The following is an 18,942-nucleotide window of genomic DNA, read 5'->3' on the forward strand; positions in this document are numbered from 1 at the left end:
TCTAGCTTTACACTAGCTACTTTCCTTTTACTTAGTCTTGCTATTCACCCTATCTTTAGGTGAGTTGAAAAATAAAACCATGCATCTTGAAGTTAGGAAAAGCAAAGGCTCAGTTTAATGTTCCAGAACCTCCTGTGTTTATTGATTTTTAAGACCAGTGGATACGTAAATATCAACATCTCTTCTTTACTGCCCCTTACCCAACTCCCACTTTATCCCCGTAGTCACGGTAACTCAGGAATATGCTGCAGTCTCCTGATCTCTGAGATGATTTCTGATTTAGAACAATGCCAAAACTCCTTAGAACTCTTAGAAAGTTTGGGTTTTCTTCAGGTTTTTGTCCCAATTGGCAGTAGGCAGGCTGGTGGGCAAAGTCAGCCAAGCTCCCCCGAGGTACGGTTGGAGGTGCTGAGAACTTCCCACGGGTGCCTTTGAACCAGGCTTCACACTAGGCACCTGAGCAGTTGATTTGGGAACTTGGTGCTGATTCTAGTTCTGATCTAAATTCCGTGGGATGTGTTAGCTACAAACAATGTTAAGTTAGCCCTTATTTCATGGCAATGTTAGGTATCAAGTTGAAAGGAATTTTAAAGGTGAGGACCGAGGCTACAGTGGACAATATGGCAGACAAAGTATATGTGGTAGTATTAAGAATATCTAAGGCGTACTCCATTCCAAATGACAGTATTCGTTAGTGCTCTCTTTACATATTCATCCTGTCATCCAGCTAATAATTATCTTTTTTTGTGCCAGATATTGCAATGAGCTCTATGAACAAAGAGCAGACATGATTTCTGACCTCTTGGAATCAGACATTAATTCATAGTTATATAATATCCCTTAATTCCTACAAGTCAAAAAGAGAATGGGCAGTGATTCAGTGTAGTTGGAAATGCTAACATAATATGGGAGTTCAGGAAAATCTTCCTTGAGTAAGTGACATTTCAGCTGATGCAAAGTTTTGTGATATGTTGCTAATGTTAGGAAAAGGAAGATAAACATGGTATAGTCCCTGTGCCTGAGGAGTTCTTGTCTAAGAAAGAGACATGCAAACTCATAATAACAATCCTCTGTGAAGAGTGCTCTGTACAAGCATGTGAGCTGTAGTGGATCCTGAAGGTTGTGGGTGAGTAATTCTGTCTGAGCATCTCAGGAAAGCCTTTATGAGATGAGATGACTTTAGATGTGGGCTTTGAAGGACAATAGCTGTGAAGGCTGAGGAAGATTACTGGGCAATCAAGACAAGGAAGAGTATAGCAATTAATGGCTAGGAGTAAGAGAAAGCCCAGTGCGTTTGACAAACCATAAGCAGAAGAGAAAGCCTAGGAAGGCAACTTGCCAAAGATGAGATTATAGAGTGGGATGGTAAAAATGAAGGCATGTAAAATGTTTGTATGAAAGAGTTTATACTTCTCTTTTAGGAGTAGAGGAGACACTGGAGTATGTTACTTAGGAGTTTGAAATAGATTCGTGTTTTTAGACTGATCATTCTGATTGCAAAAGGAAGAATGGATTTGACTCCTGGAGAGACTGGACTCAGGGAGACTGATTGGGGGTGGTTGCAATAGGCTCTCCGAGAGGAGGGAAAGACTTCAAGTGTGGCAGCAGCCAGGGAGATTTAAGAGATATTTAAGAGTGAAAATCAATGCTAATTGAAGAGTGACTGGCTAGGATAAATGAAGGAAAGAGAGAATTCTAGAATAAGTTGAGATTTCTACCTTCTGGGTAATTTATGGTATCCAGGGAGCCAGTACTAGCTAGTGGAAAGGCTTAAGATTTGGGGTTTGAATCCTAGCTCCACCACTTACCAAGTAAACACTTGGAAGAAGTTACTTAAACTCTCTGAGCTTCAGTTTTCTCATCTATACAAAAAAAAAAATAGCTTAAAATAATTTTGTGGGACTCGTCAGAAGATAATTATGAAAATGCTTAACAAACTGCCTTGTCTGTAATCTATATTCAATACATATTTTCTTCATGAGGATTGAAGGACCCTCTGGATCAGGCTAAATTGTATACAATCAGAAATGGTTTAAGGTATTGAATTCGTTGTTAGGCCTTGTCAAGTTTAAAGTGGATATTTTATGTCAAGATGAATATATATCCAGTGTGTGTTCAGAAATAGAGGTCCAGGACTTGGGAAGAAGGTGTAAATAAAAGCCTAAGATTATAGTTGAAATCACATAAGTGGATGAGATTCCACCAGGTATAAAGTAACAAAAGATTTGAAGTGAATTTTCTGGTGCTCAATATCTAAATAAATAGGCAGAAGAGGAAGAAGAGCCCCCCCAAAACAACTAAAACATGGTTTAAAAAATAGGAAGAAAACCTTGAAAATAACAAAACTTGCCTGCTAGAAGAGGGGTACTTTAAGAAGGAAACCATTGGCACTCTGACGAATCTTAGAACTGACAAGTAACTTGAGGAATAAAAAGAACTCTTAGAATATAACAACTAAGATATTGCTGATAACCTAAGAGCAACTTCCATATGGTGGTGAGAAGCAGGATGCAGGTTGCAGTGAATTAACAGGAGAAAAGAAATGAAGAAAGTCATGAGATAAAGAATGATCTTTTAAGAATTTTGTCATGGAGGGATGGGATGGTAGTTAGAAGTGGATACAGGATGAAGAAGAGAGGCTTTAATTTATAGTGATAGACACTGAGAGTAAAGACCTAGTGTCGAGGATGAGGAGGGAGATGAATTATGGGAGATAAACATTAAAGGAATAGTCCAGAAAAGGCTGCAGTTCGGGAAATATAAATCACAAAAGAGAGCATTTGCCTCTGGTGATAGAAGGTATAACCTTACCTTGAGTCAGAATATAAGGGAGTAAAGCTAGAAAGACTATTAATAATTGGAAATTAAGAGATATCCAGTGTTAACCCAGCTGTTTTATCCTGTTAATTAGCTTTTATTTTTTATGTTCTAATAACTTATGTTTTGAGTACTTTAATTTGATTGCCAACACCTTTTGATGTTATCTCTAGATAAAATGAATTATTAAATTCTCATTCAGTAAAAGCTAAGTGAAACCTTTCCTCTTTTCTCTTTTTCCTGAAAAATACTTGGAAAATACAGATTCTTAATAAAGTAGCCCTAAGAATGATGGGGTCTCAAAAATTTGCACCATCTGTGCCAAGATCTCAGACCATCAGAGAAATATGTTCCCTTAATGATTTGTATATCCTAGGGAAATGTTAGAACTAAACTGTATGTGGGGTTGACATCAGGACACTGGAGTATGTGTTCACTCTTAAAATATAATTGTTCCAGTGTTAAAATGAGTTGTGTTGTTTCACTATTGCTATAAATGAGTTTTTGGTTGAACACTTGTTTGTTGGAAAGATGTTTTTACATATCCTTGTTTTTTTTATGTTAACAGTTAGCTCAAGCTTAAGTTAGGATTGTAAGCAATTAATTCTGAATCATGTTTACATTTGAGAACAGAAGTACCGCAAGACCTTTCCTAGTAGACAAACACGGAGTTTAATTTGATCATCTTCATTTTCTTGTATTATAAACATATAAAAAACACAAAACATCCAGCCCATCATCATACTGGTGATTCTAGAAATGATAAAGAACAGACTCTGGATTTCTATTATAAAGCAATTGCAGTAAATTGTGCAGATAGAAGAATCACAATTTGAAACACATAGGCCAAAGCTGATGGGAATTCAATGCAAAGTCAGCATCTCAAATAAGGCTTTCAAAGCAGTAAGACTATATAGAACAAGTTGAATCTTTAGTTATCTTAATATTATAGGTATTTAATAACATATAGTATTGATGGCTGCTCCTCTTAGCCCACTTAGAGTTCTCTTTAAATTTTACGGTCACTGGAGATCTTTAGTATTCTGGCCTAGGTCTTTATCACTTCTCTACCTTCTACCTGGATGATCTCAGTCATATTTTCAGGTTCACTACTTATTTTAAGTGCTTTGAAATAAGTTTCATTAGCTTTGATCTTCTTGCATATTCATATATGTAAATCCAAACACTGAATGGAGATCTGTTTTTGATACCCCAACAGAATCGATACTTAATGTTTTCAAAACTGAACTTGGGCCCTTTCCATCAAACTTACTTGTGTTCCTGCGTGTTCTGCTTCAGAGAAGGATACAACCAAGCACTAAGCACTTCAGCTGAGAAGAAATCATAGTTTCACCATCCATGTAAAATCAAAGTCAACACATATTTCATTCTAGCCTTTTCCTTCAGCCTGACATTTGTTTTCCATAGTTGTGCTCACACCATTTAAAATGTTTTTTCCTCAAGCATGGCATTTATTTTCAATAGTGCTAATACCATTTTTACATTTCTTTAAAGAACATTGGCAATTTGGGTTCTTTTTCTCTTCCTATGTCAATATTGGTAATTTGTACTTTTTAAAAAAGTACCCATTTTGTCCAAGCCTTAAATATCCTTGCCATATAGTTGTTTAAAAGAATCTCTTAAGATAAAAAAATTTCTATCTATAGTTTTGCTCCTTTTATTCCTTTTTACTATATCTTTTTTGAAAAAGTTTGTTCAGTGTGAAGACTTTTTATCAGCATCTGATGTTATCTCTGTATTTTCTGCTTTCCATTACATTAATTTATGATGCAATCTAGTCTTCTCTCTTTGTACATTCTTTGAGTGTACTTTGTTTTTCCTAGGTACATAATTTGAATGTCCTATTCAATATTTTTGTATATTTTTAATTCTTTATGATATATCATGAATAAAAGGCTATAGCCTCAAATGCATATATTAGCCATTTTTCAAATGATTTGACAGGTAATTTTTTGTAATGGTTATTTTTATGTGTCAACTTGACTGGGCCAAGGGATGCCCAGATAGCTGGGAAACATTTCTGGGTGTGTGTCACATGGTGTTTTGGAAGAGATTAACATTTGAATCAACAGATTAATACAGAAAATCTGCCCTCATCAGTGTGAGTAGGCATCATCCAATCTATTGAGAGCCCCAAAGGAACAAAAAGGCAGAAGAAAGGCACATTCTCTTTCTCTTCTTGAGCTGTGACATCCATTTTCTCCTGCCCTCAAACATGGGAGCTCCTGATTCTGGGACTTTTGAACCCCAGGACTTACACTAGTGGCTCCCCTGGTTCTCAGACCTCCAGACTCTGACGGAATTATATCACTGGCTTTCCTGGGTCTCCAGCTTACAGACTGCGTATTGTGGCATATCAGCCTCTATAACAGTATGAGCCAATTCTCATGATAAATCTTCTCTTACACATCTCTCTATATATCCTATCCGTTCTTTTTCTCTGAAAAACCCCGACTAGTACAGATTTTGGTAGTAGTTCTAGAGGAACAGAATTGTAAGGATGAGTTTTCTGAGTGTCTACTTTTAAGGTGAGGGCATTAATTAGGAAAGAATGGGATCTTGTAAGTTGGGATGGGGATGTGTGGAAAGACCCTGATGAAGCTGGGGACATTGAGCCCCTAAGTTCTGATGAGTCTTCTTTGTCAGTGGAAGAGGTCTCTCCACCCCCAGCAAAAGGGACTTCCTTAACCCACAGTCTGAGGGGTCCAGAAGACACAGTTTTTGCTAATACTTTAAGGAATAAATTCGTAAGGTGAGTCCCTGCAGCTCATCCTTGAAGAGCTCTGTGTTTGCTCTTTGTAGCCAGACCTCACAGTGGGAACCGCAGCCACTGAATTAGAGAACCAAATATTTCGAAGTTTCACTTTTATTTCATGAATTATTTAGAAATATTGTTTTTGACTTTCTAAATAAATGAAATATTTTTTTTTATCCTTTGTTGTAAGTTTTAATTTTGTTGCCCATGATCTGAAAACTGTTCTTCATAGTACTGATTCTTTGGCATTTGTTGAAATTTTCTTTTTGGTCTATGTATTAGATAATTATGTAAATATGTAATGCTAATTCTAAAATCTCAGAAACTTGATGAAATAAGCTTCCAAATGAAAGCTTTATGAAATACAAAATAGATGTGCCAATCAGAGACGTCTTCAGTATTCTAAGACATTCCTGAGTATTGACATCCCACCATTAGACAGGGAAGAAAGAGGTTGGATTGTCCCTTTAAGTTTATATGTGCCAGATCTAGAAACAGATACATCACTTCCACTCACACTCCATTGGTCAGAATTCAGTTACGTGGCCACGCTTAACCGTAGAGGAGACTGGGAAATGTGGTTTAGCCATGTATCCAGAAGGAGTGGGAATTTAGTCAGGAGAAAACTAGCCACTGTCTGCCAAGCCAAGCACATTGTCAATTTTTATAAATGCTCCATCTGTGTTAGAAAGAAGAAAATCTATATGTTAGTTTGGTACGGGGTTAATACAACTAAATATTCATAGTTTAAGACTGTTCATTGTGTTCTACAAATCTGTAACTATATTAACATTTTTTTAGCTTTATCAGATTCTGAGACAGGTGTTAAACTTTCCCATGATGACTGTGGAAATTGTGTCAATATTTTTTTCCTTTTTTTATTTCAAGGTTATATTGTTAGGCTCATACAGTGTATTGTTGTTACATATTTCTAGAGTATTTATTGCTTTTATGATTCTATAATATTTCTTATTCTTGTTAATGATCTTTGGCTTAAATTCTCCTACAATTGGTATCAATAATGTAATACCTGCTTTCTTTTGGTCAGGTTTTGCTTGATATTTAGTTCTTTTACTTTGTATTTACCTTATCCATGTTGTTTTAGATTTGTCTCTTATAAGTAGCTTATAATTATGTTTTAGAATATTCAAGCTAATATTTGATATTCTGATTAATACATTTATTTGATTTATATATTTTTAATTTTATTACTGTGTTTTTGCCATGTATTTTGTTTCTTTTTTTATTTCTTCTGTTGGATCAATGGAACTTTATTTATCCTCCTTTTCTTTCTTTGAAAGTGCGCATATTGTATAGAATTATTTTCATCCCTTAAGAACAACACTCAAATATTTTGTAACAAAGTATGAAGTTATCGTGTGTGTGCGCTACACACTATTAGCAAGTATTGCTTTTATCTAAATCCATTTCCATCTTTCATTTATTTTTTCCTCTTTTTTAACATGTATACTTAAATCACCTTTTTTAAACACAAAACTTGTTTATTTTGCGCTCAATATTGAATTATATTAATAACTGTTTATGAATTTTCCTTCTGCAACTTTGGTTCTTATATCCTTTTCCTACCTCTGTTACATAAACTCTCATGCCACAAGGACAATTAATGAGATCCTTAACAGCTGAGGCAAGTTTGAGGGATAAAAAAGCAAGTTTTTCTTCCTTCTAATATTTTCTTGAGTATTTATTCCTCATTTTCCAAGGGATTCCATTTTCTGTATCCTGAACTGTCTTTTGTATTTTCTGGGACTAAGAGGACAAATAAGCTGTATTACTGATGAGGATTCATCTACCTTATTTTGAAATATTATAAGCAATTAATGAAGGAATTTGAGATTTGACCTTTTCAAGGCAGTAGTATTATCTAAAAACATCTGCCTATCAGAGTTCTCTAGAGGACAAGATTTTTTAAACTCCAAAGAAGCCACCATACTCAGTATTCAAATACAGTTTCAGATTGTTATGGAATAATTCCAGTATAATAATTTACAATTTCCTTAAGAGGTAATGTGTTAAATTTGCCTGATAGTTGCTGTTTTAAGATTCAAAGTTATGTAGTGAGTGAGTTCTCATTCTTATTAAAATAATACCTGTCGTTTATTTTTCAGCACTGTTTTAGAAGTTCTTGCGATGCACTAGGATAAGAAAGCAAAATAATTGGAATGAATAGTAGAAAAATACATACAAAACATTTGTTTGGGATAGTAATACAATTGAATACGTAGAAAATGCAAGAGATTTTAATTTAAAAAACAAAATTAAGAAACGAATTTGTTAAGTGACTGGACATAGGATGATTATCCAAAAATCAATGAGTATCTATGTTATATAGATATTTAAGACTTAGAAGTGGAAATAAGTGGGTAGATAAAAGCAAAAATAAAACCTTAAGCATTCAATGGATAAAGGATATGTTTGGGGAAAATACTACTTATATCTGCAAGGGAGATGACAGAGTTAATGTCTATGTTATGGAAGGGCTTCTTGCGCATTGACAAGACAAATTTCAAACTGAAATTAGCAGAGTATGTGAATAGACAGTTCAGTGTAGGGCCTATTCAAATGGCAGTGAATCATTTGAAAAGATGTCAACACACTAACAGATAAAAGTAGATTAATTGTCATGTTTATTAGATTGGCAAAACCTAAAAGATATGTACAACCTATTGCCTGTGGATATGTGGCAAACATGGTCTATTGGTTATTACTGGTATATTTGCAAATTATTACAACCTTTCTATCATCTTCATTACATTTCAAAGTACATGTAACTTTCACTTCAGATATCTCAATTCTGTAACACTGTCTCCTATAAACGAAGGCAGCAATAAGTAGGGATATGTCTACACAGATGTTTGTTGCAGCATTATTAATAGTGACAAAAAAAGGAAATGAAGAGAACACCCCGAATAGAGATATGTTGGAATTATTATGCTACCACCACATCATGGTGTTGTGTACAACCACCAAAAAGAGTGAATAGACTTATACCAGTTATCTTAAAATAATTTCCACAAAGTATTAAGTGTGAACTTCAGCATGAATAAAAATGTGCGTAATTTTTTAATTGCAAAATAATTGCATTTGTAAATATATTTGTATGTATGCATTTGTATCTGTTTACTTATAGCTATTTATGTTTGGATAAAATAATGAAAGGCGTGTCCTGACTTGTTAACCTAGGTTTTCTAGAATGGAGTAATTAGAATGGAGTAAGAGAGGAGTTGGGGAGAGGACAACAAGCCCATAAGACAAGGAATTTAAAAGCCTGCTTTCAAGCAAACAAACACAAAAACACACAAAACCCATTTATCCCATTTATTTTATTATCTATAATAAAAAATAAAACAATATAAAGACAATAATTTAATTAAGACCATAAATGAAATTAATATGTCTCAAGATTCTTTGGTGAAATGAGCCTTCTGTCATTGGGAAATGGTAGATGCCAACAGCTCTCTTATCTGGGAATTTTTAACATGAAGTCCAAATTTAGCTGAGAGAGATCAGCGTTCAGGACCCCCCAAACACGTTCCCATTCATTCAATGTTTCACTAACATAGCAGCAATGACGTGCAAGCACGGAAAGAGCTACAGCAGGTGAAAAATTTGCAAACACCTCCGCCACCTACTGAAGCAGAACTCCTGAAACTATTCCCCTGCTGCTAGACTGTGGGGTGTGTGTATGTGAGTGTGTTTTGGAAGAAGCTTCCAGAATAAGGGAGACACAAAATAGAGTGGAAAGTTCATGTATTTTAGAGTTACACAGTCCTCCGTTTTATTCCAGGCTTTGCCACTACTACCTGTAATCAAGAATATGTTAAGATAATAAACCCATATTTCTTATCTCTCCACTAATCAATCTATCATAACTATATGTCTGTAGCTGTTAGTTCCAATCAGATGGTTTGGATAGGCACAGGTTAGCCCCCAGAGGAGTTTGTCATAGCCTAGATTAGTAGCTCGATGACCTTCGTTTAGGTATTTTCCTGTTTCTTCATCCCTAATATGGAGATAATAACAATCTCACAAAATTATTGTAAGAATTCAATTAGTAGATGTAAAGCACTAATTAGGGTACTATATACATAAAAAGTGTTGAATGGAAACAACTAAAGGAAGCAGAAATTAGCATCCAATTCAGTCATCGAGCATAGATTTAGGGGAAAATGATTGGAACAAACCTCAACTATTGAGGACTAATATTCTGGAATTTGTGTGTGTGTCATAACATGATGAAGACTAAATATTAAATAATATCAAAGAAAAATGGTCCACATTGAACCTAATGATAAATATGGAAATAGTAACAAAATTAAAGCTAGAAATAAAAAGCAGTCTTGGAAATATAAAAGTTATTCTAATTACAGCCGTCAATAAGAGTTGTCAACCATGCATTCTTTATTATCATATAGCGTATCATCTTTTATGTGCATTGCAACATACCAGCATTACTTTCTGTATAACTCCTGGTAAATCAAATGCCCTCTCATTCCTTCCATTGCCTCAGGATATCAATAAGGATCTTTACTACAGAAAGTTCTATTTCAGTTTTAAAATGCTGTGATTGTGACCACAAAAGAGCTTAATTCCCAGTTTTCTACTCTGAGTCAACACTTAAGAGAATCATGAAATACCTCCTGTCTGTGTCTATGTATTTATTTTCTGATTTCAAAATCTTCTTTCTCCTCCATTTCATCTATCACCCCCATTAATTCTTCAAGTTTCCTCTCCAAATATTTCTTTAATGACCTTCGTATTGCCTTCATTTTCCTCTGATGGAAGACACAAAAATGGAATCTAGAGTAGAGAAACAAGATAATCCCAACTTCAATGTTAGTAGCCCAATACTTGAAAATAATTATAAAATCGTTTTTTTCTCTTCCTTTTCTGGATACCTCTCTAAAATTTTCCTCATACTTCATTGTCCCTCCTCTGTTTTCTATGCTCCAGCTTATATCCCATCAAATTTCCATCCATTTCATTCCTGTCAGTATTATATTCCAAATTTGGAAATGACTTCTTTCACCATATTTCCATTGGAAGGAGGGGGAAGCTTGGGCAATCTCTTTGCCAAAGGGATGCTTGACCCAGTGTTTGTTTGGAGGGAGGAAAACTCACAGTAACAAAGCACTTCCCAATATTACAGCTTCTGCTAGCAATATCAGAAATAGTGAAATCTCTCGATTCTCAGCTTTCCTTGAGTCCTCTTCTGGAAGGAGAAAGGGGAAAAAGAAAGTGAGCTTTGAAAAAGAAAAATAGTAATTTGAGAATTTTATCTATAATAGAAGACTCTTTTTAACCTCAATTTTCTCTGTTCACCACTTCTATCACTGGTCTCTATTTATTCTGATCTTTATTACTCTTAAACCCCTAGGCCCTACAAAACTTTCACCGTTACTGCCCCTAGCCTATTTCTCCACCTTTAGTCCAGACTTTTCATTTTTCAGCCTCTCACTTGAAGCAGTGCCCAGTAATTCACACTGGTACAAATTTTGCCCAACATTTTAGCTCCTATTTGTAACATTAGCATGACCTGCATAGAAGGTGTTCAACAAATATTTTTTGAACAAATCAATGAACAGCTCAATACCTTGATCCCTGGCCCCTCAAAATGCCACACCACAATCTTTGTTACCTCCACAGTACTCTCCTTTGAAGCACCGGGTGGTGAGGCGAAGACAGGTCCAACAATCCAGGATAGGACCTTCAGTCACGACTGACAAAGAGAAGAAAGAATTTCAAGAGGGCCATGGCATGGAGTTTCCTTAGCCCAGACATCAAGTATGGACTAAGTCTAAGGCATTTCCAGGACTCTTAAGGTTACATTAATGTGAATTCCTTCTTTCCCTAGCAATCAAGTTTTTTGATGGGTCAAACCCTTCCGTGATTTAAGTCAAATCTCTGGGGAAAAAGTGGAAAAAAGGATGTCTCAGCTTATGTTGGTGCTATGGGTTATAAACTATCTACTTTAGAAGGCCTCTGAGGACCTCCAAAATCTGTGGGGCGTCTGAGATTTCACAAACTAGATTTGTTTGTCAGACATCATTGACATTCTCTCTTGTAACCACAACTCTAGGGGTTGGGTTATCAGTGTAACAGATGGGAGAGATAGAGCAAAGGAGATGGGAAAATATGGACTAAAACCTTAAGGTGTCACATGTACGGTACTCACCACAATCTTCAGAACAAGCTAAAAGAGAATCAGAAAGTTTTAATGAGTTTAGAATCAACTTAGAGTTTGCCATATTTATACCCAAGTCACCTTTATTTGGTTACCCATTAACTTCCAGGCATCCCTCCATCCTTTCTAAATCACTCAAATATGAAACCACATTCCTCCTCTCACCCCTCATTTCCTATCCCTTTCACATAATTTTAGTGTTGTTAGATAGACATCTTTTATTACCAACTTCAGAGAAGTTCTTTAATATTTCTGTCAGTTTGGATTCCAGGTTTTGGCGGACATCAAGAAGCTTGCCTTGAAGGATAAAGCCACCTAAGAGGGGGTGGAAGGGACATCAGAAAATAGGGGTGGCCCTGCCCTTCAGAATTTAATCCTAATTGTTTTGCCTTGTTTTCCCCAGCAAACTTTCCTCAGACTTGCTTGCACAATGCAATCTTTTAACATCAAAACAGTACCTCACCTTTCCACGTTTCATTGCCCACTTTATAAAGTTCATTCTTCAGCCATGTTCTCAACTTGACAACCTTTTGAACAGCTATAGAGAAAGGGTAAAGGTACATGTGGGAAAACAATTACATCTATGGAGGAAATAATGTGCACCCAGTTCCTCTCTTCCCTGCCTCCCTTCTCCCTTTAGCCCCCAAACTCTCAGGGACTCAAGCTTCCCTCACCCAACACCCGAAGCATCTTGTCCCCGTGGGAGACCTTGAAGCTTAAACGGATCATCTCCTTAATCTGCCGTTCAAGCAGATGAGTTCGGCCAGGGACTTCTGAGGGTACCAGATTTGCCAGCAAGGACCCAATATCCTCTATGAATTTGGGGTCACATTCTAAACAGCCTTTGACCCCATGGAAGACGGTCAGGTGCAGGAGCAGGAGCAACCACAGGTCTCCCATTTCCTTACCCCAACCACCCTCCCACAACAGCAGGTTGTCCTGGCAACTAGTTCACCTAGTTCCCTTTCCTTCAAAAATCCAGGAATAAGAGCCTTTTCCTGGGTAGTCTGACTCCACCTTCCCCTCCGTTTCCATCCCACTTCTAGGCAATCTCATTTCCCTAAGGATCTTCAGTTGTTTCCTGACTTTTATCCTTCATTCCAGACAGACAGAACTGCCAGCTGGGGAGCAGATACCTGAGTTCTGAGAGTAGAACATTGAGAGAGAGAGGTCTTGAGCTCACATAGAATTCCGTACACCGAGATTTCTCAGAAAGTGTTTCTTTAGCTCTCTCCCTTACCTGTGTCCTTAGTAAATTCCCACACTTCTCCTGACCATTGGAGTAGATCTCAGGTAAGAGTTCTCATAGGACCTTAGAAACTGCTTAATCAAAACTCTGCTTCTACGGAGGAGGTAAGAAAAGCCTGGAATATTGAGTTGCTTGGGTTCCCAGTCCCCGATGGTAGCAGTATTATTGAAAATTAGCAATGGATGTCTATACATAATTTATATCATTGATAATAATTTTGATATAAATGATAATTTCTCAGAAATTTAGGCTACCTTTGTCTGAGGATGATTTCTCCAACCATGTTATATAACCTTTTTATATCATTCTTCTTATAGAGAGTCTGGAGAAAGGAGTCTAGAAACAATAGTGGAGGAATGTCTGGCGATAAGTGAGAATCCAGTAACACTAGGATTTAGCGGGCAGATCTTGAAAGTACTGATGATGAAGAGTGTTAGATATAAGAAAATAACCATATTCATCATATGCTGCCTCTCAGACCACCTACATGGGGCCAAATAAATATGTTTTTCCTTCAGTTGAAGGCTCTTTCAATATGAATGATCTTTTTTATTTGAGGCAATTAAGTCTGCTTTTCAGACTTTTCAGAGTACCGGTTACCTCTTTTCTAATATATTGCTAGTATGGCTGTGACCTCCTGGATAGCAGAAAACCCTAGGATACTACAAGGTTGGTGGTAGAATTTAGACCCTAGATATGGGAGAGTCATGGAGTGGAAGACTGTGAGGGAAATGAAAAGAACTACCACTAATTTTCTGCCTACTATGTGCCAGACGTGTGTTAAACACTTCAGATAGATTATTGCAAGTCCTCGTGGCCTCAATTTTCTTTAATATCATGTATAAAAAGGCACAGATGTTAATCTAGTTTACCTTAAATAAATGCCAGACAAATGTAGTGTTACTCCTTTCCTCCCTTCAAAGGAAATTAAAATATAAAAATAAAACAACTATGAGAATACAATAGCCAACAACGAGAAGTAACATCACTAAACCCATAGTCTGTCAAATAGTGTTTTATATACTTTGCATGCATGATCTTATAAAATTCTCATGCTAAGAGGTCGGTACCATTATTCCCATGTAGAGATGAGAGAACAGACTGAGTAGTTAGGTATTTTGCACTGGATCACAGAGCTTCCAGGTGGTAGAGCTTGAATTTTTAACCCCGTTTTGACTGATTCCTTACCTATATTCCTTTAACCACTAAATTCTCTCTTTTCCTTTCTTAGCCAAAAAAAATAAATAAATAAAATAAAGGAGGGCCAGCCTGGTGGTGCAGTGGTTAAGTTCACACATTCTGCTCTGGCAGCCCGGCGTTCACCGGTTCGGATCCTGGGTACAGACCTACACACCGCTTGTCAAGCCATGCTGTGGCAGGCGTCACACATATAAAGTAGAGGAAGATGGGCACACTGCCCCTGTGGCTAACAAATTGTCATATTTCTGAAAAATTGACACTCATTGGGTAAGGCATTTTGGCCTAATATATGGCACTACATTCAGTTCTAATTCTGGTCCTTGTAGGAACAGATTTGTCTTCAACATACAGAGTCAAGGGAGAAGCACTTAGATGAATTTGAACTTCATGGTCGCTACCATTTAACAGCTAATTCTTATTGTTGGTAATCCTTTGCGTTATACACTTTTTCTTTGATATAAAATTCTACATTTGTATCTTTCTCTTTTGAAGAGTTCTATTTATCATCTTGTCTTGAAATATATGAATTTCCTCCTGATGTTTTTTAGTATGCTAAGCAAATATTTTCTGCTTAAATACAAGCTCCTTTCAGCACTAGAGCTGTGTTAGGTTATCGATCAGTTCATTGGGAAGTTAACCAAATACTGTTATATCTTGCAAGGCATTCTGAAAAAGGATCTCAACAAAATTTACTATCTACCTATTTACCACCTCATGACACAGAGGAAGCTGAATAGGTCAACTGTGAGGCAGGAAGAGTTCAATTCAGTGGAGGAAGGAAGATCTTGGTGGAATGAGTTACTGACTTTAACTATTGGAATAAGCAACTAAATACAGTATGGAATCTCCATTCCTAGAGGACATTTCTGGTCACCTCTGTCAGTGTTGGGCAGTCTTGCCCAAGGGCTTGGGCTTAATCGAACAGGGTTCCTCTTAGCTGACCCAGCTGCTATAATACAGAGAGAGTGATAATTTGAAAAGTATGTTTCATATTCATTTTTCCTTAAATTTACTGCAAGTTTAAGAACTGATTCATGTTCAACTTTTTTTCATAGAAATTGTGGTATTACATACACTAGATGGTAAAAGAGTTTTTCAAGATCCATATTCTAGAAATTATTGTCACTTTTAGCATAAACATACTCACCAAGATGAATTTTAGAAGCCACCCTAAATTGGTTTTTTAAGTGGTAAAGGGAATACTTTAGAGAAAAATATAAAATGTTTTTCAATTGCAGCTGTTTGAGAATTTTACCACGTCATCTTTTTTCCCCTGGTACCGTAAGAAAAGACCTTGACAAAGTGTGCATTGACCACTTTTCATTTATGCCAGGTTTAGCTCTGTGTCTGAAGGGCATACGCGATAAATTGGTCATACATTATCTCATTTGCAGTCTGAGTTTTATGAGCTCCCGTAAAACAATTACCATATATACATTTTACAATAAATGGGCAAACAAAGTGGCTGCAAACAATATGGAAAAGTCAATAATTAATTTCAGATTTCCAAATGTAGTAGAGACACTGGAGCTTTCTCTTCTTTTCGAAAGAGATGGTTTCTTTGTTAGGAATATGCAAGCATGTTAATTTATTACTGTGTGGTTTCTCTTTTTCCAAAGCTTGTCGAAGGCCTAATTTATGTGCAAGACTGAAAGCTGTTTAAACGGATAATATGCTTCCTTCATGAGAAATACCACCCCTTTATGCTCCATTAAATTCAGACGTTGACTCCATAAGCTACGTACCAATTATTTCTTTCCAGAAACAGCAGCATAGTTTTTTCCACAAAGGACAACAGATTATTGTAGTCTGCTATTAATCTCCTCATAGTCCACAAAATACAAAGGACCCTAGGGAGAAAACAATTGAGTAGCTGTTTTAACATTTGCAAAAATGCTATATGGAGAGGAAATAAAAAGAAGATGCTTGTCTGTTTGCTACTTCTAAATTATTTAAAATCTCCCCCAAAAGATAGAAAAAGCCCTTAAATTAATCAATAATGACCTGCTGACATTGAAGCAGTACCTGTGAATGAACACAGATGGATCTTGAAGTGGTTGATCTTTGTTTCCCCCAACATCATGTATAGCCGACCACTGTACTTACTTACATCTTACTGCATGCCCCATTAATTGGATTGTGCAGTGAGTGAAATACCTATTAACATCCTAAAATGGGTTCTTTTATGATATCAGCATTGTTTGCTACGTAATAATGGGCCAATTCTCATAGTAAAACCGAGAAAAATATACTAGCAGCTCAGCATAACTCATCATAGGCTAGAATTTAATATAATGACTGTGGATCCTTTGGGGGTGTGAATTACTCTAAGTAGCAAGATTGTTTACAAAACAATTGATGCTGATACTCTCCATGTATCAAGATCCAAGGAGAATTTTAATAATGAGAAGCCTGTAGCTGAGTTATTTGTATAAAAATTTTGATTTTTCTCATTCATCTAGTCAAAAGTATTTGAGTTTTAACTTTCACCCAGCAACTGTTTATTGAACATTTATCAGTAATATCAACAAAAGGAGGGTGGAGACAGAAATGCCTCTGCCTTTATAGAGCTTACAATCAAGTATAGTGCTGATATTTTAATCTAAGTAGTTTTTTTATACTCTAGTGGCATTCTTTTGGTTCCTTCCTTCCTTTCTTCCATCCTTCTTCCTTCCCTTTTTTTAAAATTAGCAATCCCTTTGTTTCTGAATGAGAATTTCCCTCTGCTCTATACAAATGGACCAACATTTGGGTGGCATGATCCGCAGATCAAAGAGTGAGCCCTGGGCTAGCTTAAGACAATTAGTATTTTTCGTGTCCCTGGAAATTGCATCAAGGAAAGGTATGTGTAAACTGATCAGAGCTCATGAGATAACTGGCAAATATTAGTGGAGGGTTTTAGGGGAAAGATATGTTCTCCTCCTTCCTCAGTAGCTACCAGAAGAAACTCTGACTGTCCCCCATGACTTGACGATGTGAAACTATGAACACTGAGCTGCAACTGCCAGAGGTGAGTTGGAGCTGGCCCTCAACAGCCTCCCGAGAGCTGATTTTACAAAGCCCTCTGCATTCAGTGACATCACATTTTAGGCCATGTTGGGAGTATTTACACCATAGAAATCACAGTGCTACAAATGAAGGCTGTTTTTTCTTCTTTTCTTTGTTTTTTGGAGAGGTAGCTGCGGAGAGTCCGTAGTGTCGAGACAGCATGAGAGCCTCTAATTTGAACTATTAGATCAAGCTTTACTAGAAATCTGTCCTACTTCTGGAGTTTTCAGTTATGTGAGAATATAACATTTCCACAAAATAATGAAAGTTTCATGGTCAATGTGCAATATTTTCTGAAAGCAGAACATTCTAAATTAGCATTACTCAAAGTATGTTCTAAGATGCGAATTGAAGTTTCAGAAAAAGGTAATATGAGCACTGGGAATCTTAAGAGAGGGATTGACAAATTTGAATATGTAACTCTTCTTCTCAAGGTACATCTGGTGGGCTCAGGGAGTTGATAATTTGGAAAAGACAGTTTAAGTGTTGAAGACACGTGTTGCCTGCAGAGGAAAAGGTTGAGTAATTAAACAAAATGTGGTATTGACCTCAGTACTGATTCGAATGATCAGATCTACTCCAGTAGAATTTGCAATGCCATATCTGTGATTCTACACTGGTTACTAGCCAGCTAGTCAGTGAGCTTAAGAGCTGAGACTAAAAGCAAAGAAAAATCCAAAATAACAGTTTGGTCAAATTAAAACTTCTGTTTCAATCAAGTCGAGTCACTTGATTCTGCTGAGGCTAAAATAAAATATTTAGTGAGTATCAACAATGAACAAATAATTTCTATTATATTTTTACTAATTTATTAAAAATCAGAAGTAAAGAAGCTATACTTAAACTATGATATGACAAAGAAATTATTAATAGAAAAACATCAGTCCACTTTCTAAAGCTAGTTTTTGTACAAAATTTTTTTCTTGTGAATTTATTGACAATATTAGAAAGAGAATTAGATCTTAAGTATTTCATGAAGTCCTGATATGTGTCTGACACTTTTAGAAGTACTGTGCCATTTCATTTTCATGGCAACCTCATGGACAAAGGTCTGATATATTCTCCATTTATTAAGTAAAGAAATTGAAGTTCCAAAATGACAAATTACTTGTCAAAGTTTGTGTCCTGTGAGGGCAAAAGTTTGGCTTCAACTCCAATGTCCATACTTAGCTGAATTAGATCACATTGACCAAATATCTCGATGCATATTTAATCTCAGCCCCATCAAAAGGATAAATATATTCAAGAGAGATGAAAACTAAAGGGGAAAGTATTTTTAATTTTGTTTAGATGATGGAGAATACGAAACAGGGGGAAAACCACTGGAGTGGTTGAACTAATTCTAACATATGTCCAAGTTGAGTTATAAACACTATTTGCTGACAGTGCTTATCATGAATCTGGGAGCTTGTTCTCCGACCTGGGTTGGTACTAGGAAAATGTTGGTAGGGTAGAGGAAAATCCCAACACATGGCCAGACTCTCATGATCTTTAATGTGTGGGATAAGTAGGGAGTTCTGTTAAGATGTAATAATCCAGTAATTCTATTTCACAGCATCGGACACATGACTCAGAGAAACGGGAATTTGGAAAAGCAGAGCTGTCCTATCAAAATAGCCTTTAAAGCACTAGCTGTGTGACCTTGTGTGA

At 36.3% G+C, this 18,942-nt stretch overlaps 1 protein-coding gene and 1 long non-coding RNA gene across 5 annotated transcripts in view; one reads left to right on the plus strand and one right to left on the minus strand.

The window, feature by feature from the left end:
• Positions 1-5,688: 5,688 nt before the first annotated feature.
• On the minus strand, positions 5,689-12,940 carry IZUMO3 (IZUMO family member 3). Of its 4 annotated transcripts, XR_011531570.1 has the most exons (9): positions 12,470-12,940; positions 12,259-12,333; positions 12,021-12,110; positions 11,787-11,804; positions 11,250-11,330; positions 10,733-10,823; positions 10,249-10,411; positions 7,702-7,746; positions 5,689-6,272 (listed from the first exon to the last, which is right to left on the minus strand). XR_011531570.1 is itself a non-coding variant. In XM_070590123.1 (8 exons), the coding sequence occupies exons 1-7, from the start codon at positions 12,693-12,695 to the stop codon at positions 10,270-10,272; spliced, it is 723 nt and encodes a 240-aa protein (XP_070446224.1). In that variant the 5' UTR covers positions 12,696-12,940; the 3' UTR covers positions 7,551-7,746; positions 10,249-10,269. The 4 variants fall into 4 exon arrangements, 3 of the variants coding, with proteins under 3 accessions (XP_070446224.1, XP_008514506.1, XP_008514507.1); XM_070590123.1 differs by lacking the exon at positions 5,689-6,272 and having other exon boundaries at positions 7,551-7,746; XM_008516284.2 differs by lacking the exons at positions 5,689-6,272; positions 7,702-7,746 and having other exon boundaries at positions 8,916-10,411.
• A 33-nt stretch (positions 12,941-12,973) lies between these two features.
• LOC139078557 (uncharacterized) overlaps positions 12,974-18,942 on the plus strand; it is a 96,009-nt gene continuing 90,040 nt past the window's right edge. The window contains exon 1 of the long non-coding RNA XR_011531571.1: positions 12,974-13,088. This is a non-coding gene — a long non-coding RNA (uncharacterized lncRNA). The remainder of the gene's footprint in view (positions 13,089-18,942) is intronic.

The sequence above is a fragment of the Equus przewalskii genome, chromosome 22, assembly GCF_037783145.1.
Source record: "Equus przewalskii isolate Varuska chromosome 22, EquPr2, whole genome shotgun sequence".
NCBI classification, from domain to species: Eukaryota; Metazoa; Chordata; class Mammalia; order Perissodactyla; family Equidae; genus Equus; species Equus przewalskii.